The sequence below is a fragment of the Mya arenaria genome, chromosome 4 (assembly GCF_026914265.1).
Source record: "Mya arenaria isolate MELC-2E11 chromosome 4, ASM2691426v1".
NCBI lineage: Eukaryota > Metazoa > Mollusca > Bivalvia > Myida > Myidae > Mya > Mya arenaria.
In genome coordinates this window covers 72,938,227-72,963,714 of record NC_069125.1, presented here as the reverse complement: position 1 = coordinate 72,963,714, position 25,488 = coordinate 72,938,227, and the positions used below count along the sequence as shown (strand labels likewise).

Genomic DNA, 25,488 nt, shown 5'->3' with positions numbered 1-25,488 from the left:
TGTGAAATTTATTTCGTGTATTTATGTCAACGAATTTGAGAAACACCAGTGCTAAGGAATGCACATAAATAACACTGAGAGCGCATTATGCTGCCAAACAGTGCTGCCACGGTCCCTCGTTAGGCGCCATATGTAACAGACTGCACAAATTGCTATGTGCACCTGTCGGGGTTCGAACCCAAGACCTCTTGCTCTGCAGGCGGACACTCTACCGCGTCGCTATAAAAGCTAGCTCTATAGCGAGACAGTATAAGTGCCGCTATATACACATCGTATACCCGGTTACACAATGTATATAAGTCATAGTGAAGTTACTGATGTTTAGTACCAGATTTTTACAGTACTATAGTACATGCATGTTAATTTGTATTCTTGAATAAAATTTTACATTTTTTTCAAAGATTTATCATTGTTTCTATTTCTTGTATCCAATATATGTGTGAGTAAACATGTTTCTATTACTTAGATTTTCTTATAAATGAAATAAGGTACCGGAGAAACTATATATACTAAGCAAATTTAAAAAAAAACAAACGTGTATGCCTCATTTGAGGATACTAATAAGTACACTGTATTAAACAAGAGAGTTGTCATTGGAACTTTCTGTTTTAAAAAGTAAATGCTAGCATACAAAGTTTTCATTTTTGGATAATCATGTTTCAAAAATTGATGTAACAAACAATATTTTAAAAACATATATAAGAATCTAGTGTAACGTGTCTGTCAGCTCATACTGTGTGAAAGTATCAAGTGTACTTGAATGTCGATAATAGTATAAAATAAATGAAAGGGGGGAGCTGTGATTTTAGTTTGATTTTTAATAACATATTATGCTATATATATGCTGAAGGGACTTATCGATAAACGTCAAAATCACAAGTCAATATATCTGATGTAACGTATTTGTTGCGTGGCCTGTAATACATTAACTACACATCTTTATGTGAGAATAAAATTTATGCCGATGTTATGTTATATGTTGAGTATCGTTTTAGTTTAAATGATTTATTTGCTAATTAGGGCTCAAACATGCGATGACAACCTTGAGATGATTTATGCAAAATAAATAAAAAAAGAAATAAGATATATCCATGGATGTTGGTATAACATTAAACGATTTATCCATACACCGGTCTTTGTCTTGTATCAGCTGGTGCAATCCGCTGTACATGTCAAGGTATATATAGCTAGGTCTAAATCACGTTCATCGTGATATTGAAAGGGAAAAGTAATAATGAACAGAGATACGTGAGGGCAGAAACAGAAGACTTAGCCGTTTTGGGTTGATACTGCACATTTGGGCATAATCAACAATTTGTGTGGCTCATGTCGTGAAGTGGGGGAGGGACAAACCCCGTTACTCATTTATTTAGAAGAGAGACATAACATAACCATTCTGGTCAATTCTCAATTCTGTACCATACCTTTGTAACGCTTTTATCCCAAATTATCTTAATGATTACAACAATGTAATCTTGTTTATTCTTTGTATATATGTATATTTGGATTTCTGTATATTGTTCATACGTGTAATATCCTCATTGATAAACGTCAAAATCAAAAGTCGATATACCTGATGTATTGTATCTGTTACGTCCTATTGTGTATTTTTAATGATTTTTATGTGAACATAGCAAACAGCATACATTGTGTAGGTATAAATAGATCAACCGATGTCAACATGAATTAATTACTATCCCAGCATAGAAGCAATTAACAGAGACAACCCAAATGTCAATGTATTTAACTTCAAACCTGTAGATAATAAGTATGGGCATAATATGTTACACAGTATTGATTCTAAAAAGGCCACTGGTGTAGAAAATCTACCATAAGTCCGCAAGTCCAAAGAAGGGGAGGGAACTGCGTTGGATATTAACAACACATCGACTGCTACTGATTTGCAAAATGGCTGCGCCCATCATACGTGTAATTGTTGTTTTGATATGTTTGAAAATAACAACATATGAATGCAAAGTTATCACATCTTCCGATATGATACACTACAGGTACATTTTATCTTAATTTTGTCCCCAACCCCCCTGGTCCGGCGTTATACCGGGGATAGCCTTGAAAATGGGCCGTACCTTCCAGGTGTCCTGTCAGTGCCAGGTGAATGTGGTGGTTTTGTCTACATGTAAAAAATAGTGGGAAATGGGCCTTACCTAGGGTTCCTCAGGTGCGGGGGGCAATTGGTGGGGATTTTACTAGTCTAAAATAATAGACATGTTATACGGGATTCTTCCAATCCCTAACGTCTAAACGGGAATGTGCAAAAAACGGGGGTGTTTTAAAAATATTGAAATTGTTTTAAGTTAAGTATTTTATGGTTGAAATTGATCATAAAGAGTTATATTCATATTTTACCATGTAAGTGAAATGTTATTTTGCACTAAACAAGCATTTAGTGCATTAAAACAAGTTGTTTACCTTTCCAATAAAACGAAAGCTGACTGACACAGACAACAATTATGCGAAGGGGAACAACTCGATACAATCGTAATAGCTCGGCCTCCTCCGACAAAGCTTCGAGATAGACCTCAATATACAATCGTTACAACTCGGCCATGGCCGAAATGTTCCGAGCGATTTAAAACTGTGCCCTAAAGCCTTGCAGGTGCCCTTCATGTATATATCGTTATGTTTTGACAGAATGAAATGAAAAAAAGCCGTCAAACTCATAATTATAAGTTGGATATTTATTTTTTTGTGTACGGAACTAATATAAAATAACATTATCTGGTAATATTTCTTGTTTTTATGATATTTTATAGACGCTATATGCTTTAACCCGGAATCCTGATCGGAACAACTACCCACTTTTGATACCAAATAATTTGTACGTGAAGGATTTGCCATATCAAAAATCTAAAAAAAAATCCGTCAACGTACAATTATTTGGACTAGGGATTTTACCTACAGTTCGTTCTCGTTCGGAATTTACCCGGGCTTGGCTGGACTGAAAGTTAAAATCCCCAGGGGGTGTGGTTACAATTGACTGGTGCATTAGGGTTACATCCTTTGCATATAGCAGATGGTTGGATAGGCTTTATATAAGGACGTTATTGGCATCAATGGAGAATGGTGTTGAAGTCATCTTATGTATAAAGCTATAAAGTTTTTAATCTTCATATTAAAACATACATTTAAAATATATATATATTCATTTTTTTTGCTTTTTAAAAACTGACAATTGTATTTGAAAAGTTTACTTATGGATTGTCCATTTTTTTTATACATGTAAGGAATAGATGCAATCATTGATTTAAAGGGATTTCTTTAAAAAAAATATGTTTTAAAGAAGGATTTAATTATTATAAAAATATCTGCATTCGGTATGGTGCATGAAATATTACTTTTAAAGTTTGTCCGACAATGATTGGCAGTCCTGGCAGGCGACATCTGAGTGGCCAAATTCTAGTTTGGTACATTTATAATGTCAATATCATACTTTTAGACTTGATTTCATGGCATACATGGACTATTTATTACTTTCTGACTGGCAAAATCCACAAAGCCTAGATTCAATAAGTTCGGGCTTCAACTTTTCCGCAAACATATGCACATCTACAGTACCTAAGTGAATATGTTACAAGGAAAAGCCTGCAATGAGTACCATGCAAGTTGTTATATGCACTCAGCATTTTTGAAGCTATACAACTCAACTATGAACATACTTAACACATTCGAATAATTGCGCAGAGATGACTTGAAGTCATGAAAAGTATGACAAACATCAGATTTTTTTTTATAAAATTGTAATAGTTTTAGTGGATAATTATCTAATAAAAGGGGATTAATTATGACCCATTTCCAATAAAATCATGCTGAATTACCAATTTTGACAAGCGAATTGGAATTTCAGTAAGTTTTCACAATAATAGGTACAATTACTTGTCATGAAAGTGACAAGTAAGATGCATACTAATTTCTTAATCATATATGATGTATTCAGAACACCATAATATGAATCATAGACTATACCGGCCATCTCTGATACAGCCTAGATATTACTGCTACTGTTGACAGAGTGGCAGACAATACAGTCCAGAATGGAGCAGTATAGTAAACACCATAGTGTTGATGAAAGACCATATGGCTCACCATATAGCCCAGTTTGAAAGACCATATATCCCAGTTTGAAAGACCATATATCCCAGTTTGAAAGACCATATATCCCAGTTTGAAAGACCATATTGCCCAGTCTGAAAGACCATATATCCCAGTTTGAAAGACCATATTGCCCAGTTTGAAAGACCATATATCCCAGTTTGAAAGACCATATAGCCCAGTCTGAAAGACCATATATCCCAGTTTGAAAGACTATATATCCCAGTTTGAAAGACCATATTGCCCAGTCTGAAAGACCATATATCCCAGTTTGAAAGATTGTATAGCCCAGTTCAAAAGACCACATATAGCCCAGTCTGAAAGACCATATTGTCCAGTTTGAAAGACCATATTGCCCAGTCTGAAAGACCATATATCCCAGTTTGAAAGACCATATTGCCCAGTTTGAAAGACCATATATCCCAGTTTGAAAGACCATATTGCCCAGTCTGAAAGACCATATTGTCCAGTTTGAAAGACCATATTGCCCAGTTTGAAAGACCATATATCCCAGTTTGAAAGACCATATTGCCCAGTTTGAAAGACCATATATCCCAGTTTGAAAGACCATATTGTCCAGTTTGAAAGACCATATATCCCAGTTTGAAAGACCATATTGTCCAGTTTGAAAGACCATATATCCCAGTTTGAAAGACCATATTGTCCAGTTTGAAAGACCATATATCCCAGTTTGAAAGACCATATTGCCCAGTTTGAAAGACCATATTGCCCAGTCTGAAAGACCATACAATTCAGTTTTGAGGACCATACTCCCCACATTGGCAAACGATACAGCTGTATGGTCTTTAAATTTAGGCCAGTGTGCTCCGTCAATCTTTACCTTTTCGAGATAGGCCTCAAAGTCTGTAGACCCGCAATACAGCTTAACCTCCTCCATCTGAAGAAATCCTACAAGACAACCATTTTGTTATAATAAATTGCCAGTTCCTGATCTTGCAAATGATAATCTAAATCATTGCCTTACAATTAAAAATATATGCACTCAATATTTCCAGCGTCTAATGAAGTTTTAGTAAAGCTGAAAGTTGATTTTGCTACAATGAAATCTATGTACATGACTTATATGTCAAACATAGGTATTTTTCATGACAGACTTTTACCTTGATTGCATATAAGTCACTGAAATTGTGTCATGAATTTTGTATGGTTGCAGAAAGAAAGTGGAAGAAATGTTTCATCATGCATATGATGGCTACATCCAGTATGCCTATCCATATGATGAGCTGAGGCCCCTCTCTTGTGATGGCCATGACACGTGGGGCAGGTAGGGTTACAATATTTCAACATAAATTTATACATGGTATGTTTTTTAAGTTAAGAATATTGTGTTATGATATGTTCCTTCCTTTTATTACATTTCATTATAAAAATAAATCTGATATCAATTTCTTTCCTTTTCATTCATACATCATAACATATATATGCTTAGATACATAACAAGTGATATACATGAGTGACACAGTACAGTGTTCATTGGGTTGCTCCATTACAATTCCAGCTACTCCTTGACACTGATAGATGCCCTGGATATGCTTGTCATCATGGGAAACAACACTGAGTTCCAGAGAGTTGCCAACCTTGTCATTGAGAATATGAACTTTGACAATGATATTAATGTCTCAGTCTTTGAGACCAATATTAGAGGCAAGTTAAAATTTACAAATGAAAGAGTTTGTTGTCACCTATCTGTCGACTTGCATTGTTATACTAGAATCTTCACGTTCCTTACCAAAACTGTCTGGTCCATAAGGAGTTATGACTCAAATAAAATACACATTACTTACAGTACACTTCAATTTAAATTACTTATGAAACTTGATAAAAGTTTTGAACTACGAGTTTTATTAACTAATTCCTCACAGATTGCATTTGCTCATTCACCTCCAAAAGTATTAGCCTTTGTTTGTGAAACTTCTTTGGCTTTAAGAATGCACAGTCTGTCCACGACAAATAAAAGTTAATTTGCTTGCAGTTGTGGGTGGCCTGTTGTCAGCACATCTTATGTCGAAGCGCGGTGGTCTAACCCTGGAGCCTGGCTGGCCTTGTTCCGGTCCACTCCTTCGCCTAGCTGAGGATGTTGCTCGCAGGCTACTGCCAGGTCTGTGCTTAGTTCTTATTAGGGATTCAAATGAATATTTGAATATTCAATCAATGTTTAGTACCGTATTCGAATGTCAAATTAGAATATTCAATGGTTTTTTGTTTGTTAAATAAATAAAATGATAAACCTTTTTCCTACAACTGTGTTGTTGTGTATAAAGTTTGTTTGACTTTTTTTACAACAATCAGCTTTTAATGCCAGAGGCTTGAATGTCCTGACAGTACACTATTTACGCGTCACATGTCAATTAGGAACATAACATTGGGTACTATAAACAGTCACCGTAATTTAACAATAACTGGCTATTAGAAAAGTGACTTCAAACAAGTTTCGGTAAATTTAAATGACAGTAATGATTAAAGTTAAGGAATCAGCATTAACATTGACAGGGTTGTTTTGGCTACATATTAATCTATTCAATACAAAGTGGCTTGTTTTTGGAAACTCCATGCTCGAAGTCATTGTCCATAATTCTATTCACAACATATTCATTAATAATGAAATAGAAAAATGCATACCTGATTAGCTGTATAGCTGTAAATGATTTCATCATGTCATTTCATTTCATCATTGATAGCTACTAGTACCAGTATCTGTATTTTTTGTTGTTGCATTTTTTTTATCTATTTCAAATTTTTTGTTTTGACATGTGCACTGTAGATGGTGTTTGGAGAGGGTGTATCTGGTTAATGTTAAACTATATACTCCAGGTATATCAGTGGTGAATGCAGTCATAAATTGTATCATGTTTCCCTGAATAATGGTGGTCTTACCATACTGTACATTTTGTAGTTTGGAACTTAAATAATTGATATAAATTCAAAAAGCTAGCACACTGTTTTGATAACTTTATTAAAAAAATTGAAGCCTAGTTAAGGAATTAATTGAGCTGATTCAGTGGAAAAATTGCCTTGAAGAGCAAACTGTGAATTGTTCATATTGAATATAAATGTTTTGGAAATATAACTATTATTTGTACAAATCCTGGAATTAATTTTGAAACTAAATTTGGGGCAAGGTATTTGTTATGATTATTGTGAATAAAAATGAATGTTTAATACAATTAATTTTCATTCTAATTTGGTAATTATCAATCATTTTAATGAAGATTTAAAATGTGGAATCATTTTGACAGCTTTTTTGCATAATTTCTAGACTTCCAAGTATTGATTATAGTTTTAATCTATGTTTATTATTTGATTGATTAGACCAACTATAAATATATATACAAAAAAAGACAAAAAATTACAGACGCATTATGGATTTTAAGTTGAGATTTATACTGATAATCTTTATATGATCTTAAATAAAAATTGCGACCTTTTATTGACTTAAAAATATTTACAAACTTCATGGAAAGGTAGGATTGGTCTTCATGAAAACATGTTAGATACTGAAGGCTATCTTGACATACAGGTCAAAATACTAATGGCTATCTGTCCAACAAGGACATCTGGGGGCTTTGTCATGTTTTTGAGACATCTCTTGTTTCTTTTAAACCTGCTTATTGACACTATTAGTTATACATGAAGTTCTATTTTCTTTAGATTGAAGATTTACAATGTGTTTATTTAACTTTTTGTGATCTACTAACATGTTAATTATGTCCTTGGATTTCCACTTTCAGCCTTTGATACTGCCACTGGTATGCCATATGGAACTGTGAATCTGAAGTATGGGGTCCCAAAAGGGGAAACAACTGTTACTTGCACAGCAGGAGTGGGCACATTTATAGTGGAGTTTGGTGCCCTTAGCAGGTTGACAGGGGACCCCATCTTTGAGAAAGTGGCCATGCGAGCTATGAAAAGTCTTTGGAGAGCAAGGTCTAGCATTGGCCTGGTATGACTTAAGATTAATATTTGACATGTATGTGTTTGCAATAAAAGGAAACTTTCAGTGAATGCCATTGTTCAAATCTTTGAAGATGCACTCTTACTCCCAAATCAGGTTTACCACAATTAATAATATTGTTTAATATTCCAAAAAGGATGAATAAATGTCGAAAACAATGGTTCTTATGAAGGATACCGAGTTTAATTTGAAAGAAATGTGCATAAAACATTATTTCTACCCCATGAGACTATAGGAGATCACAGTAAATATTTTAGCATTTACCAATCATTTAATATATTTGCACTTTCTGCTATTAAATACACGGTTACAATCTTGTTAGCGGTAATTAATATTTTTCATAAGTACATTATTTAGTAAGTAGTTAAAGGTTTATCTTTCGAAATTGATGTTTGTTATACTATTACATTTGTTTATATTGATTTGGATAAGAGTGTCACTTAAGTTTTTAGCTCGACTACTCGAAGAATAAGGAGAGCTATACTACTCACCCTGGCGTCGGCGTCGGTGTCACGTGTCACGTGTTGCATGTAAGCACCTTTAAGTCATTATCTCGGTAAATACATCAGTTATTGCATTGAAACTTTGGATATGTATTCCCAACTATCTTACATACTAAATTAATGAAGTTAGATAACAATTTATTGAATATAATGCAAATAATAGGCCTTTATTATTCGACTTAGAAATTCTGGTTAAGGTTTTGCGTGTAAGCATACATAGGTTAATATCTCAGCAACTACTTGAGGTATTGCATTGATACTTGATACAATGGTACTCAACCATCCAACCTACTAAATTAACCAAGTTAGATAACTCTAGTTTGCATTTAATGCAAATAATTGCCCTATATTATTCGACTTAGAAATTATTTTATTATTTCACTTAGAAATTCTGGTTAAGGTTTTGCATGTAAGCGCATTGAGACTTTATACAATGGTACTCAACCATCCAATCTACTTAAACAACCAAGTAAGATAACTCCAGTTTGCATTAAATTAAAATAATGGCCCTTTTTTATTCGACATAGAAATTCTGGATAAGGTTTTGCATTTAACCACTTTTAATACAATACCTCAGCGAATACATCATGTATTGCATTGAAACTTTACACACAGGCTCCAATCTATTTAACCTTCTTATTTAATCAAGTAAGATAACTCTATCTTTTATAATATATAATTTTTGCCCCTTTTTTATGCAACTTAGAAATTCTGGTTAAGGTCTTGCATGTAAGCACACATAGGATAATATCTCAGCAACTACTTGATGTATTGCATTGAGACTTTATACGATGGTGTTCAACCACCCAACTTAATTGAATAACCAAGTTAGATAACTATATTTTGCAAATAATGGCCCTTTATTATTAGACTTAGAAATTCTTGTTAAAATTTTGCATGGAACCACATTTATGTTAATATCTCAGCACACCATGTATTGCATTGAAATCTAATCTAACAGTGATCCATGCATGTTTCGCCAAAACTTTTCAATCCTTACATTGAAAAGCGGCGGAATAGTTGAGCGCGCTGTCTCTGTAACAGCTCTTGTTTTAGAACATATTAATTGATAGAGGAACTGTCAAGATTCAGTGTGCTTCACCATGATAAAATTTGCATTCTGACTGGTGATTAAGCAATGCATGTGTTTTCACTTACAATCTAAAATACATGCATCGTACACTTTCATTCTACAGTATGGAATTTGTGTGTTACAGGTGGGTAATCATATTGATGTGGCCTCGGGCAAGTGGACGGCGCTGGATGCAGGAGTGGGAGGGGGCATTGACTCCTACTTTGAGTACCTTGTTAAGGGTTCTGTCATGTTGTCTAACACAGAGCTACTTGACCAGTTCTATGGTGTGTGCCATGCTTGGTTTATTTTGTAATATTGTTTTTTTCTGTCAACTGTCAACCTTTACAGTGAAATTTTGGTATGGCATTGTTTATAATAATGATCATGTAGAGCAAGTTTTGTATTTTAAAATTAAAAAATATCAAAGCAAGAAACATTAAACAATTAAATCATAAAATATTGCAATAAAAACAAAATGTCTAGTCTTGGCGTACGAATACATGTATGTACTGAGCAGTTTGAAACAACTTATCAATACAATCATCTGACTTTTGATAATTTAAGGGAATGTCACTGTTTTACATGAGCTTGCCCATATAAGTTGTGTTTAGCTAACAATGTGTTGTACATGACAGAGTACCTGGAATCCGTGGAGCAATACCTGAAGAAGGATGACTGGTACATGTGGGCCCACATGACAAAGGGAACCGTCAGTCTCCCCATCTTTACATCACTAGACTGCTACTGGCCAGGAATTCAGGTGACAGTTCTTATTTCATTTAAACAATCCTTGTAAATTTTATATGAAAAGTAAACCACTTCTGCTAGTAAATAAAATTAGTTTCCAAAGAGGTTTTGATGTGAGTGGTAAGCATATCTAACTGAAGATCAGAGGGTCTGTGGTTCAATCCCGACTTGGAGCTTTCTAGATTATTTGCACTTGTTATTACCTCGGAACTATAGTGCACAACTGTTTGTCTCTATGAAAACTGTATATATATATGTTTCAGAGCTTTTACAAAACTTTGGACTAAGGACTAATTAATTATCTGATCACATTCATTCATGACAAAATGACATTTAACCAATCAAATCCGTGAAAAAAGCATTGTGTAGATATTGTTGATAAGACTGGTTGCAAATTTCCTTTTGCAGGCGATGTTAGGAGATGTGGACAAGGCCATGAAGACGATGCACAACTTCCACCAGGTGTGGAAGCAGTATGGCTTCCTGCCCGAGTTCTACAACATAGTGAAGAACGAGCCACATGCCGGACGTGAAGGATACCCCCTCAGACCTGGTATATACATATCTACAGAGTAGCAAACGTTTCTATTTTCATGCTCCTCAAAGGAAGAGCATATAGTTGCCACTTTGTCTAACTGTCCTTCTGTCCATCACACTCTTGTCTGGAGAAAAACTTCAAAACTACTGATGATATTGAAATAAGACTTGGTACATGTATATAGATACATGTAAATGGCAATTAGAGAAAGTGCAGTGCACAAGAACCATAATCCTATCATGCATATTAATTAAGTTGTCTCTTCTTAACCATTTTTTTCAAGATTGGTGCTTTTCCGGGCCATAACTTCAAAACAACTGATGCAGAGCACAAGAACCATAATTCTGCCTTTCTCCCTTTCACCTGATATTTTACAAAAATTGGTACTTGTCCTGGCCATATCTTACTAAATTAGTAAATTGATTGAAATGAAACTTGAAATGTAGATAGATGGCAACAAGAGGAAGTGCATTACCAAGAAACAATAATCATGCACTTCATTTGTTTTTTTATTTTCTCCCCTTATCTTATAGTTTTTGAAATCAGAGTTTATCCAGGATCTTGGATATTTGGCAATTTTAATTGCTGCTTTTTTATTCCATTCCTTGAAATTTACTTGATAATTTAATTAACCTGCCCATAACTTTCCATTTTCTGATTTTTTTCAACTAGTATATAATATTCTAATAATGCTACAACCATTTACCTCCAGCACATTATATTACAATTTCTGCCTTTTCATAGAAAATCGGCTAATGGGGAGCATCCATTGCTTCCAGTGAAGAATGTGTTCATCTTGATGATTTTGCTTAACAACACACATTCTGTCAATCCTTTGGGGTAACACTTAAGTCAAATTGGATAAGATATCTCATTTTTGCATCATTACATGTATTGACTGGCAATTTGAGGGAATATAATTTTAGTGGCGTATAGTTGAGCTATACGGCAGCTCTGAATCAGATAAAGGTCTAAGACAATAGATCAATTTGTTTTAATATACATCCTAACTGTAATAGAGGAAAGCTGTTGACCTAACACCTGTGTACAATGAACACTGCTGGGTCATTTATTTTTTATGTTCTTGAAGCTTTTCTCCTCACTAAGATAGAGAAAGGATATTTTTGTAATCATGATGCAAGAAATTAGCTTTCAATGCCCATTCCTATTATTATAATGACCTTAAGTTCTCTGCCTGTAAATGGCCTTGAAATAAACAGCTACCCCCAGTGCTTATTGTAATAGTGCCAGGAAACAATGATTGTAATATAAGGGTAGTGGGGTATGATGCACTAGATTTCATCCAATTTGTTCCCATTTGATACTCAAGGTTAATTCTAATAGCAAACATTTAAAATTGGCTAATAGGAAACAATCTTCTAGTGGATGTTATAAAAGGATGGTTTTATATAAAGAAACTATTCCAATTTTTAAAAACTTCATGGTTATTCTACTCATTTATTTATGGATGAAATCTAATAAAATTTGGCATGGAAGTTCATTGATTTCTATTCTTCGAAAGAGTATATCATTTTTCTTGTCAACTCAAAAATTAATTATTATTGGTAACAAGTGGCTTAACTGGCCTGAACAAGGAAACACTGTTTGATGTTTGAATAACATTCTTCCAGAGTATCTAGTACTACAAAAAAGTCAGAGATACGTTACAAGTGTTCATAGTTCATCTGTTTTGTGAAAATTGTGTATATTTCATAGTGAAATTCAGATATATTTCATGGTTAAATTGTATCATGGACAGATACATTTATAGCAGTATTCTTATATATACCACTTTGTACTGATATTTAAATCAATTTCTTTTTTCTACAGCTTTAGTTAAAAAAAATGTATAATAAGTTGATACAAAAGGTACCGGTACTCTTTTTCTTTCATTTTGATACCAAACTTAAGTATTATCTTAATTAGGTAGTTATTATTTCATGTTAAAATGGATAACCATGCACAGCGTATAATAAAACCTAAGATAGCATTGTCTTACTGTTATTTTAAGGTATGGTGGAAAGATATTTAAGACAAATGTATCATTTTCGGAATGAAAAGATCAGTGACATTTTCTACGGACTGTCATAAAGCAGTGAGGGTATTCCAGAACCATTCTATTCCAGAGCTGGTGGAGGCAGCAATGTACCTGTACCAGGCCACCCGGGATCCCTTCCTGCTACAGTTGGGTGTCGACATGCTAACATCCATAGAACAAATCACTCGCACTAAGTGTGGATATGCAACTGTAAGTACCTAGTACACTGCCTTTAAAAAAAGCATGGTTTAGTAGTACAGTTCAAGGCCATCTTTAATACTGATTCCACTATCAAGAATAATATACACATCAAGCACTTAGCCACATTAAAGAATTGTTGTCTTAGATTCCTGATCTTGCAAATCTTCATAATTATCACAGCATCCTGTGTGATGCTTAGGGTATTGGTAAAATGGTAATGGATTTTATTAAGTTCATGATTTGATCATGAGCAAATTGTTTTTTACTTGGTGTACTTGTATATTCCATCACATACGTTTGAGATGTAAGGTACATTTGATTCCTCCCAACTTACCACTTTCTCTTATGTAGGTGAAGGATGTGACGGACCACACCCTGGAGAACCGCATGGAGAGTTTCTTCCTGGCTGAAACCGTCAAATACCTCTACCTTCTATTTGACGAGGATAACTTTATACACAACTCTGGCGACCACGGAACCATCATACAAACACCTAATGGCCAGTGTGTTGTTGATACAGGTACAGATTGTTTGAAGCTTGTCTGATTGTCGGAGTACAGAAAGTCTTGGTCCTCTTAATCCAGTATATTATTTAAAAATTTAGCACTTTAATTTTGATAACTTGCTAAATTGTCATTCATCAGGGCTTAGCTATAACAATTTTTTATATATATATATATATATAAATTTGTATTTTAGGTAGCTATATTTTCAACACAGAGGCTCACCCTATTGATACAGCTGCTCTATACTGCTGCAGTGCAGAGAAAAAAGAGCATGACCTTGAACTTCAGGATTTCCATGATAACCTTGACCTCCTCACCTTGTTTAACCTGAATGACAACACAGACACCATCGAGGGGGTCAGGTGGAGCACATACAAGAAGAGAAATGACACCTTGACAGATATGCAGCAAAACTTGGAAAGTTTGAGTGAGCAAATTAAAAAGTACCAGGTTAAAACCGAAGGGGACCATCAGAGGATTATGTCCACCAAGGGTGAAAAATTTACTGTGAACCAGAGACAGTCATCTTCCACCAAAGTTGTTACAATAAATGGAAAACATATCAAAGGAATGAAAGCTATTCAAGAGCAGAATCCGCAAGCTGGGTCTGAACTGAGTGGTGTGGTATCTCCACCAGAAACAAAGCCTTTGCAACAAGTGCAGGACCCTGAAAATGACAGATTTGATGACCAAGAAAATGAAGAAGACCAGTCGCAAGACCAAGAAAGCATTGAAAACAATGTGGATTCTAATGCAAATTCAGAATTTACAGTTACACCAGCTGAAAGTCTAGCAGCAGTTAATAATGATGTGAAATTTCATTCCATTAAATATGAGACACCATTCAAAAAGACTGAGAGTAAAATAACAGATGTGTTAAAGCTAATAAAGTCTTTCACTGAAGACTACTTAGCTAATAGTGGAGTAAAAAGTGTTAAAACATTGCATGAAAAGCTGCAGTATTATAGTTTATTCCATCATGAAAAGCCTGAAAGGTTAATGTGTGAAGCTCAACCATTTTACACAAGATTTTCGCTGATGGGGGAAATGTTTTTATCTGATAAATATTGAACTGAAGTGATTTATAAGCATAAAAAGTAATAGACTAGTGAATGCCTTCATGTGATACAAATTCCTCATCTTTTTTTTTAGCTCAACTATTTGAAAATGGGGTTTAACAATTCCGAGAATGTTTTTTTTTGGGGGGGGGCACATTTGCATCTGCATTGCGTTTCAGGCTTGTATCAAGTTTGGCATGACGACACATATGTCCGTAATCACTCATGGGGTTAATTTAAACTTTCACCAATATGAACATAAAATTTCTAGGTTACATGTACTAGAATATTACTTTAATAATTAAAAACCAACAATTGCTTGTGTAACTTAAAAAAAATAGTTTAAATTAAACTTGAATGCGAAATGGACCTAGCAGCATAATAGGTGAGTATACTACCTTTAGAAAGCCCTTGTTAATTTTTATTATACACCTACACAAAATGTATTACAATTCATATCCATAATAAAATTGACTGTGATAAGGGTGTTTGAATTATTTTTGCCCAATCAAAACGAAAGAACATCCTTAAAAGCAGCAGAGGAAACTAGTTATGGGATGAAGAGATCATGAATGCCAAGGAAGATGTTTTAAATTCATATCAATGGCAATGGCCGAGTTGTTGATCACAATCAACTCTGGAGCTTTGTCAGAAATAGTACCCAGAAAATTCAGGTATGTGATTTGTCCAAGGATTCGCATAATTCTGCAGATCTAATGGCTCCAGGGACAACGAAAAAAAATAAAAATTGATAATTAAAATTAAAAAAAATATTTAAAGAAATGTTTTGGTTGTAAGAGTTGATATTCTCTTTGCTTCAACGGCAAGTTCAAAAATAGGTAGGGTAGGTAGGCTTTTTTTTTTATTTGGCTATATAAGAATATCATTTTCATCATTGGATAATGGTGTTAAAGTTATCTTCTGTATAAGCATTTACAGTTTTCAAAAAAAAATATTTATTTTTTTTCATTTTTTTTTCAAACTGACTGTAAAAGCGGTAGGGTCGGCGCCCATTACGTAGGTAGGGTCAGGTAAACCGAACCAAATGTATCTTTTTTTTAGGCCCTAGTATTTTTAACCCAAAAACCCCCCATATTTATACTTATCGGAGATATTGTTCATACAAATAACCTGATCAACATAAACTATTCCGTTTGTGGGAGGAGAAATGAACATTTTATAATACATCAGCTTTTCTAATAAGATCTGTCTTTGAGACCTAGAGGAATCACTTTATCATCTAAGATTTCGAAAAAATTATGACATCGGGAAAATATTTCCTAAGATTTGACCTTAGTGACATAGTTTTTGATCTTAGGTGACTCATATTCACAAATGTTTAAGACAACATGTAGACAAATATTCTGACCAAGTTTCATAAAGATTTGACAAAAATTAATTAATTTTTATGACCGTGGAATTCTTTCTCCTAAGATTTGACCTTGTGACCTAGATTTTGACTGGGGATAAACCATATTAAAGAACTTTAAAGTTTCATAAAGATTTGACAAAAAATTGTTGAATTTATGACGTGGAAAGATTTGACCTAGTGACCTAGAATTTGACCTGGGATGACGGATATAAAAAATAAGCAAGATAATATGCAGAAAAATATTCTGACCAAGTTTCATCAAGATATGAAAAAAATGTTGAATTCATCGTGGAAAATATTTCCTAAGATTTTACCTAGTGACCTAGATTTTGACCTGGGTTGACCCATATTAAAAAATATGGTGCAGACAAGCATTCTGATCATGTTTCATCAAGATTTGATAAATATTGTTGAATTTATTACCGTGAAATATATCTTCTAAAGATTTGACTTAGTTTTTTACCCTAGATGACCCATATTCATATATATTCAAGATAACATGCCGCCAAATAGTCTGACCAAGTTCGATAACCATTGAGGATATTCAGTTTCAACTGTTTTTCTATATTTAGTGACCTTGACCGTACAGAGTCTCCATAAGCTTTTCCTGTATACCAACTTTGGTCACAATAAGTTAACCCAAACTAAAGATATTCCGTTTCAGCCATTTTTAATATTTTTAGTTACAGTGACCTGGACTCTATGGGCCCCGAACCCAGTCCCAAAAAAGGTCTCCATAAACTCTTCCTAAACATCAAGTTTGGTCACAATATGTCAACCCTATTTTAAGTAATACAGTTTCAAAGGTGAGTTTAAAGCCGCCCACCTGCCACGACTGTTAGACCAAAGAGCCAATAATATCCTTATGTTGTTGCATGAAAAACACACCTCTGACTCTGTTCAAAATATTCATTACAGAAACACATATTTTTAACAGAAAATATTTATTCATTATTACTTAACAAGCTACAAATAGTCAAAAGTATCTCACAAATACCTTAGAAGATAAAACAAATATGAAGACTGTAACATTAGTGACATTGATGTGAGCACACAATCTTATTTACATGCTTTACTATCTCCAAACATCATCGAACAAACAATATGAGACAATCATGCATTCATCATTTATGTGCTATCATGTTACAAACTCACATAATGTCCAGCATTATAAGGTACCTAATAAATATAACCATTAGGCTGTGGTGGTGATTGTCAACCACCTTAATTATTGACCAGTGCTTCCAGAAGACCAACAACAGTTGGGTTTCCCCTAAAAGCCACACACCACACTGCTTCAGACATTGTCCAGCTACAGTTAGATTTCAAATACAAAGACACTGGCATTCTCTTTCACCAGAGGGATGGTGCTGTGTGTTAGATTTATCAGTATCAAACCTCTGATGAATGAGAACGAGAGACTGATAGATCCTTTAAGTTGCTTTATAATATTTAATCACAGTCAAGGATTTACTTGTAGATGATATGGAAACTTAAGATGAAAACAGTTTTAATAGAATATGCAATTTAACGGGAAAAACCACATAACAAAATGTTTTGACCAAAGAACTTTCTTTGCCGAGATTTATATATATATATATATATATATATATATATATATATATATATATATATATATATATATATGTTGTTTTGGAAAATGAAGTCATATTGTATTTTACTTGTGAGATATAAAATGATTTTTGTTAAATAATTAAGACAAACGTACATGTGTAGCAATTTATCGCGTCTCCCAAACCTTTTGGAAGGCACTGTAGAACAATTTCAGTACATTCAGTATAAGGTTGTTACATACACATATAAAATATATATTATATTATAAAACATTGAGAAGTAACATCCGATACTTCAAATACACTGTTTATGTTGTCATAAAGAATACAATCATGAAAACGCTCAACCCCTGGAACGTCAAGTGTTATGTAATAAACCTTAAATAGCAGATTCTAGTCTTTTTCTAGTTGAGCAAAGGGGCATAAGTCAATTAAATTTAAAGCCAGAGTTGAGGGACTTATAACACATAAGCAGACAGACAAGCTTGACAATAAGTAACCAAAAAGTCATGTATTTTCAACACAAGAGTTTATAACAAATGTTATCATCTATTGAATATCTACAATCTCACATATTGAACATTCATATAACAAACAAATATTCCAATCTGCATGATTGTGCATCAAACTTTTTATCTCAGCATCATTCAATCATGACGAAACAATCACCATAATCTGACAATAACATGGCAGCAAGCTGGGAGCAACGTCAAGTGTCATCTTGATCGTACAATGAGCCAGCAGACAACGAAGACAAAGAGGCAGAAGAGAATCAGGTAGAGCATCTGTCTGTGGCCGCCCATCCGTGTGATGGCCTTCAGTCTCCGCATGCTCGCCTCCAGCAGGCCCCCTGATGAGTCAAAGTCATCATCCTGGATACAAGGAAATGTGAACAATGAGGGAAATCAGTCCAATAAACAATATAAAGTTTAGTTAAGTGTCATTTGAGTTTTAAAAAAATAAATCAGTTAACTGCAATTCAACTCTATATCCTAAACAAAAATGTTTAAACCTACCATTCCATGTAGCATCTTGTTCTGGTCTCTCACTTCAGCACCAATGTCAATAGTCAGCTGGAAAAAAACAATGAAAATGTTCTGTAAAGTTTTGCCTCAAAATCAATTAAACATAACATGCTAGGCATCAAGTATTTGCAGATTAATTTTGATGACATTTGTTATTGTAACTAAACATATCTTTATCCTAATGGACGACCATGAACATTACCCTGCATGTATACCCAGTACCTAACATAAACATGACTTCAAAACATGTCACTTATTATGTTAATGTTTTTAAACAAACATAATATCTTATATACAATACATTTTGATTTTAATTAATTAAACACTACCTATTTACCACCATGCCATCATACATGTTTCTTGATAAAGTAATTGAAAATTTAACCCATGTATACAAAACACATCTGTCATTATAGCCGTTTGTAACTACAGCTATCACAGAATGTGATAAATACTATGCATGCCCATGTGTCGGAGACATTACCTGGATCGACTGATTACAGTATGTACCACAAAATTGTCAATACATGTATTGGTAATGTAGCAAAACATACCAATTTCAGATGGTTGCTGTAACCTTGAACTCAAAGGTAAAGACACCAGTTCTTATATGGCACCTTCTCAAACTATGGGGGGGGGGGGGGGGGGGGGTCTTCTATGCAACACGACTTCATACTACTAGGGGTCACTTCAGCGAAATAATAATCAAATCAAAATATTACTAAATCAAACCTTGTATGACAAAGATTTGGACTGGACACTATCATCAGTAAGGCTTATATTGCAAATTAAACCAAGATCAGAAGTTTGCTTTGACCTTGACTTAAAGGAAATCAACATAGATTTTGTGTTTGACACATCCTCAAACTATGGTGGTAACATCTGCCAAATAATTTTTAAAAATTAGACAAAAATATGGACCAAACCAAATATATAAGGACAGACAGACCGAGTGACATGACGCCGCGTGTGATTCCTACATGTATATAGCCCCCACTAAAGTTTGTCCAGCGGGGTAATAATGAAGGATGTGAGAGGTAATAACTTACAGACTTGAGAGCCTTGACCTTGGTTGAGAGGAGTTCCTCGTGGCGCGAGTTTTCCTGTTCCAGCATGTCCTGGGTGGGCTGGTACTGAGCCTCACCCCAGCCACCCTCCCCCGCTGAAACACAGACACACCGCTACACTTCCACAACACATAAACCTACACGAACACACAGCACTACACAGGGGCAAGCATGTTATCATGTAATATTTAACTTGGCTATATTTAGTCTCAAAGACAAAAAAGTCATTCACAACTGAAACCAAAACATCTGTTTTTAAGAGGGATTTGGGAACCATTTCATACACTAGTTGATGGCCAAAAATTCTAAATAGCATGAATTTATTTCGTTCTTCTGTCTTAAAAAAATATGATTACACATTTACTGTCAATGACTACTTTTTAACCTGTTCTGTCATTAAGATAACTTCCATATAATTTAATGAATTGATAAGACTGAATTGCCACTATGAATACCAAACAATAAGATTGAAACTGAGAATAAATCCCTTCAACACAATTATGATAGCATTAAATAAACTGTCCATTTAACAACACACAAGCTACATTGTAGTAAAATGACTTTATTTCATAAAATATTAAAAGCAAAACAGTCACAATAAGATTAAAATTTAAAATGATATCAAAGTTAAAGATAGTGATTCTCAGGTCACATGAACATACTAATACAACAATTGGTGCTCAAAGTGGGCTAATGTTATATTTTCTTAAATGTATCTAAATAATAACAAATTAACAATATACATTTTGTACACTGATTCAAAAAGGTATATACGTACACATTATTATTCAAGCATTAAATGAATTCATTAAAATATATACAATATTTCATCAATGGTAGTGTAAGAAAGTATGAAGAATAAAACAAAACTCTCATGTAAACAGTAAAATCATGCCTAATGGCTATATATGAAATACTTTGGAATAAAGGTAAAGTTAAAAACATATATTTCAAAAACAAAAATGATTTTGTTACAGCTGGCAGTATAGTTGTAAATAAGTGTTTGTTTTTTATCTATACAAGTTACAAAGCAGAAAAAAGTATCATAATGCTGGCACCTACTATACGATGAACAAGTGGAAGTTGGACAATTCTAAAACACTGAAAGTAGGGAGTAACTATTCTCCAAATTACTGAATTCAGTATCAATACTGAAACCTTTCACTCATGCATATATATATACAAACATACTGAGATGGAGTATTCTTTTACAACATAAAGTTTTCAGGCAACATGAAATGTCATCACACTTACACCTATACAATATAGCAACTGTCTTTAGAATTACTTATGACAATACTTATTTAAAAGTGATCAAGCAGTAACTTGTGGTTTGATCATTTCATTTCTAAGACATATTGAAAATTTATTCTTGATTTTCGTCAGCAGTCTCGTCTGAGTTGTCACTAATTTCATCAATTTGATCACTACTATCATTACTGGGACTGCTTTCTTCATGGTCTTCATATACTGGATCATAGGTTTTCTCCACATCACTTGAACCTTCCTCCTCCGGCAAGTCCACCTCTGACTTGACCACAGATCCATACTTTTGTTTTCCCTTCACTTTATATCGGTAAATGCGACAGTCTGTCTTTCTGTTAATGTGGTACTTGTATGTATCACTCCTTGAAAACCTCTCTCCACACCGAGTGCACCCATATGGGAGTTCTCCTGTATGTATCCGAGAATGCTGGGTTAAAGTGTGCCTTGTGATGAATGTTCGATGGCAGATATCGCAGGAGTGGGGTCGATCCTGGGTGTGTGACCTCATGTGGATTTTTAATGAGCCATTTCTCTTGAAGGACTTCCCACAGAGGGAACATAGATATGGTTTCAAGTTTGAGTGACTCTGGACATGCTGTTTTAAAGTGCTGTCACTAAAGAATGTAGCATCACACTGACCGCATTCATATGGGCGATCTCCAGTGTGGGTATTTAGATGGCGTTGAAGAATGTTCCTCTCAACAAAACCTTTGTTACACAAGGAACATTTGTACCTTCGCTCACTTGATGGTCCATGAACAGTTCTGTGTTTTATTAAGTGATCTTTTCTTGAGAACAGGCGGTCACAAACATCACACTGGAATTCCTTGCCTCCAGAATGCACCAAGTAATGCCTATTATACTTTGATGTATCTCTAAATGACTTTTGACACACTGGGCAAGTAACACGCTCAACAACAGGTTTTGAACTGTGGATTTTTTTCATATGTTTATTTCGCAACCTACTTGTAGGAAGGTTTTTACCACATTCTGTACATAAGAAACCCACTGGACACCCACTTAGACCTTTTTTGGCAATGTCCAAGTAAATTTCAAGAGCATTACCACTTTCTGAAGCAGCAGCAAGTTTAGATGGGCTTTCATTTTTTATTATATCCTTTAGATGTTCAAACAAATCATTTTTTATTTCCTTTTGCAAATCCAAATTTGCTATCTCTGTTGTTGCATTGTCCTTTCCTGGAGCAGCAATTAAAAGGTCAGACGATAAAATAGAATCTGATCCTTTTGCAAGATGGCTACTGTCAGCTGTGGGGTCTACATCAGTGCTTTCTGATTTAATAGTTGAATTCAAACTTTCATGGTGAACATCATTTACAAATTCTATCTCAAACTTATCCATGTTAATTTTCAGTCATCAGATTCTACAGCAAATGAAATTCTGTTCCACTGGATGCCTACAAAGAGATTATGCATAGTGTCTGATTTGAAGATAACCAACACCACCAAAAGCTGTTCTAATACTGCACCTTAATAAAGATATATTGACAAAACAATACTACATGTACTACAACAGATTGCAAACAAATAAATAACAAACTGCTTACATGCAGCAATGATAACAGTCAGAAAAAATATTCTGCAATTCATTCTTCAGACTATGTTGGTAACAGTACACTCAACGAGTTAGACCCACATTCCGTTTCCCTCTTGAGAATTTTTGCTATGGCACACAATGAATTTATCAACTGTCCACGTTCCTCAGAGTTTGAATTTAATACCCTCAGAGGGTGATCAGTCGACCGAAGAATTACGATTAACAATGTACATAAGCATAAAAACAAATAACTTCTGAACAAGAAATAATTATTTCTTGCCTATCTGATTAGACGCGGAGTTCCACAGCGGGTCCATAGTCGGACTATAAACCAATGATATAAGATTGCTGACAAAAAATCAGATCTTGATTTTCATATTTCCGTTCTTTTATGGCTTATGGTTTAAGAAAAATGCATAAAACATCATTTTTTTAACTTAAATATACAAATCTGCGATCTATTTTTTATTAGTTACGGTTTAAGCCATAAACCATTAATTATCGAATGGAAATATGAAAATCTACGATCTGATTTTTTGTCCGCAATCCTATATCATTGGTTTACAGATATCTACGCAAAAATTTGCCCTTTCCAATACCAAATAAAAAAAAAGGTAAATCTGTGAGAGGGCAGCTTTAACATCCTTGAAATTATCAATTATCAACACAATTATCACAGTTTTTTTTTTCGACGTTAATTTTAACACTTTAACAGCTCTTAATAATTGGTAAATTAGGTGTGAACAATATAATACCAATTGGCATTCCATACACACTTCCTTTCAAAAGTAGGCCAATTTAGACCGGGCCAAAAAGGTAATTGGGCCGAGCTGACCCTACACCCAACTCTGTGTTGAAAGAACTTCTTGTGTATTTGTATTACGAAAGTGAGACAAAAGTACCATTAGGCTATCTTGACTAGTATGATTCTACATATATGCAGTCATCATAAATATAAGTAGTATTCTGCACAGGCAGCAGTTACGTTGACAGGACCAACCCTATGGCCACGCTCCTCTAAAAAATAGTGGCCATAGGGTAGGTCCTGTCAACGTAACTGCTGCCTGTGGTATACTGGAAAAGGTCAATACTTTTGAAAATGTCTGGACATTTTTTTATCACAGACAACGCATCAGCGATTCAATTGCAATCAAATTAAAGGGAATATAATCATCTACATGTGTTAAATCTACCAAAAAAAATAATGAAATTACCCATATGAGTTCTTCTCATTGCCGACAAAATAGTTTGTTTACGAACAGCAAATTCTCTTGCAATCTGGCACTTCCTGTGTATTATGTATGTGACGTCATTATATTATGTGTATTTTAAACACCTTACCGAATAAGACTAAAGCTGACATAACGGCTAATTGTTATATTGTCACCGGTTAAATAGAGTTTTAGTAATGCTCGGGGTGGAATATAAGGTTACAATAAATAAAACCTCAGTTAGTATGATTTGTAAGATTGAGACCTATTGAAAAGACATAAATCCTAGGTAGTATTCCACGCCAGCTGGTCCCAATTTTTCGAAACTTCTTAAGCTTAACAAGCTTAAAACGCTTATTTCAATTAGCCAAAATACATATTTTAATTGAATTGAAAACAGTTTATTGTGATTATTATAATGATAATTTCTATCTGAAGTATGAGAACCCCTCGAAAACTAAAATAGTGATGTAATAGGGTAGTTTTTCTTATGGCCACGACTATATTAACGGTCTAACTCAGCAGTTAGGGTTCAGTGTAGTTGATTAACACGTCGGAAGTCTTTAGGGGCTTTTATTACATGTATTATAAATCCACAGCTCTGAAAGTATATAAACATCAACTTAAGCATTTCACACAAGAGTTAACAATTAATTCAGTATATTTTCTATAATACTTTGAGAAGCAATATTCCTCATAATTAATACTATTTTCTAGCGGCCATACTATTACATAATATAATCATATTAAAACAATACAAACATCATATACAAAACAGGTACAAACACATTTCACATCACATTACATATAATCTAACTCACCAGCTGTAGGCCAAACTGCCTTTATATTCTTCCTGACACATACATTCAACTGGTGCCGCAATTCTAAAATAAGTGGATTTATTTAATATTACTTATAATATTAACATGCAAGGTTAAATCACTATCTTTACCTTTTAGAAATATTATAACTATCATATTTCCAACTTACTAAATACTTAGATAATTAAAACAATTACACTTCTTAATAAACAATATTCTAGAAATACTAGGTTCTAGAAGTATAACTAATAGACTAACCTTCAATATCTTTTCCCGCCAATTCCAACAATTACAGACAAAGTAAAATACGATGTGTTCGCCTTGAAAACAAAGAACCGAATGATCCAGTGTTCCCACCAAAAATGTCAATTTAGGGATTATAGTCACAGATGACCACACAGCAATTATATTTTAAAATTACTAAGAAAGACAACTCTGTACATAACATCAAAGCTGATTTGCTTGTTTTCTCCCTTGCATTACATCAAACTCAAAATAAAATGTAATAATTATGAAACTTGGACTTTGTTACACATTTCCCTGTCTCCTGAAATGACGTCCCGTCATTGTCTAATCGTCACAAAAATAATTTTAAAAAAAATTAAAACAATAAAAAAATCAAATAACAACCAATATTTCCTGGCAATTAAATCTCAATTACACTCATGTCACTTAAACCAAAAATTAATGAATATTTTATCCAAAAACCCTAAACAAACAAAAAATGCCATACTTAGTTAGTACAACATACCAAAAAAATAAATTTCATGCCATCTTCCTCCCCTTCTACAAAAAAGTGTCCACACCAAATAACCAATTACTGGGTAGTAGGTTTATGAACAATAAGA

At 34.0% G+C, this 25,488-nt stretch overlaps 2 protein-coding genes across 3 annotated transcripts; one reads left to right on the top strand and one right to left on the bottom strand.

Moving 5' to 3' along the window:
• Positions 1 to 1,896: 1,896 nt before the first annotated feature.
• Positions 1,897 to 15,226, top strand: LOC128230258 (ER degradation-enhancing alpha-mannosidase-like protein 2). Its single transcript, XM_052942368.1, has 11 exons — positions 1,897 to 2,009; positions 5,285 to 5,395; positions 5,630 to 5,775; positions 6,104 to 6,229; positions 7,860 to 8,071; positions 9,804 to 9,945; positions 10,297 to 10,421; positions 10,817 to 10,961; positions 13,073 to 13,194; positions 13,537 to 13,705; positions 13,885 to 15,226. Exons 1-11 carry the CDS (start codon positions 1,909 to 1,911, stop codon positions 14,760 to 14,762), a joined length of 2,277 nt encoding a protein of 758 aa, XP_052798328.1. The 5' UTR covers positions 1,897 to 1,908; the 3' UTR covers positions 14,763 to 15,226.
• Positions 15,227 to 17,745: 2,519 nt separating this feature from the next.
• Positions 17,746 to 23,909, bottom strand: LOC128230261 (BET1 homolog). Of its 2 annotated transcripts, XM_052942375.1 has the most exons (4): positions 23,823 to 23,909; positions 19,770 to 19,882; positions 18,712 to 18,768; positions 17,746 to 18,567 (listed from the first exon to the last, which is right to left on the bottom strand). In XM_052942375.1, the coding sequence occupies exons 1-4, from the start codon at positions 23,839 to 23,841 to the stop codon at positions 18,412 to 18,414; spliced, it is 345 nt and encodes a 114-aa protein (XP_052798335.1). In that variant the 5' UTR covers positions 23,842 to 23,909; the 3' UTR covers positions 17,746 to 18,411. The 2 variants fall into 2 exon arrangements, with proteins under 2 accessions (XP_052798335.1, XP_052798334.1); XM_052942374.1 differs by lacking the exons at positions 17,746 to 18,567; positions 18,712 to 18,768; positions 19,770 to 19,882 and adding an exon at positions 19,889 to 22,468 and having other exon boundaries at positions 23,823 to 23,899.
• Positions 23,910 to 25,488: the final 1,579 nt, after the last annotated feature.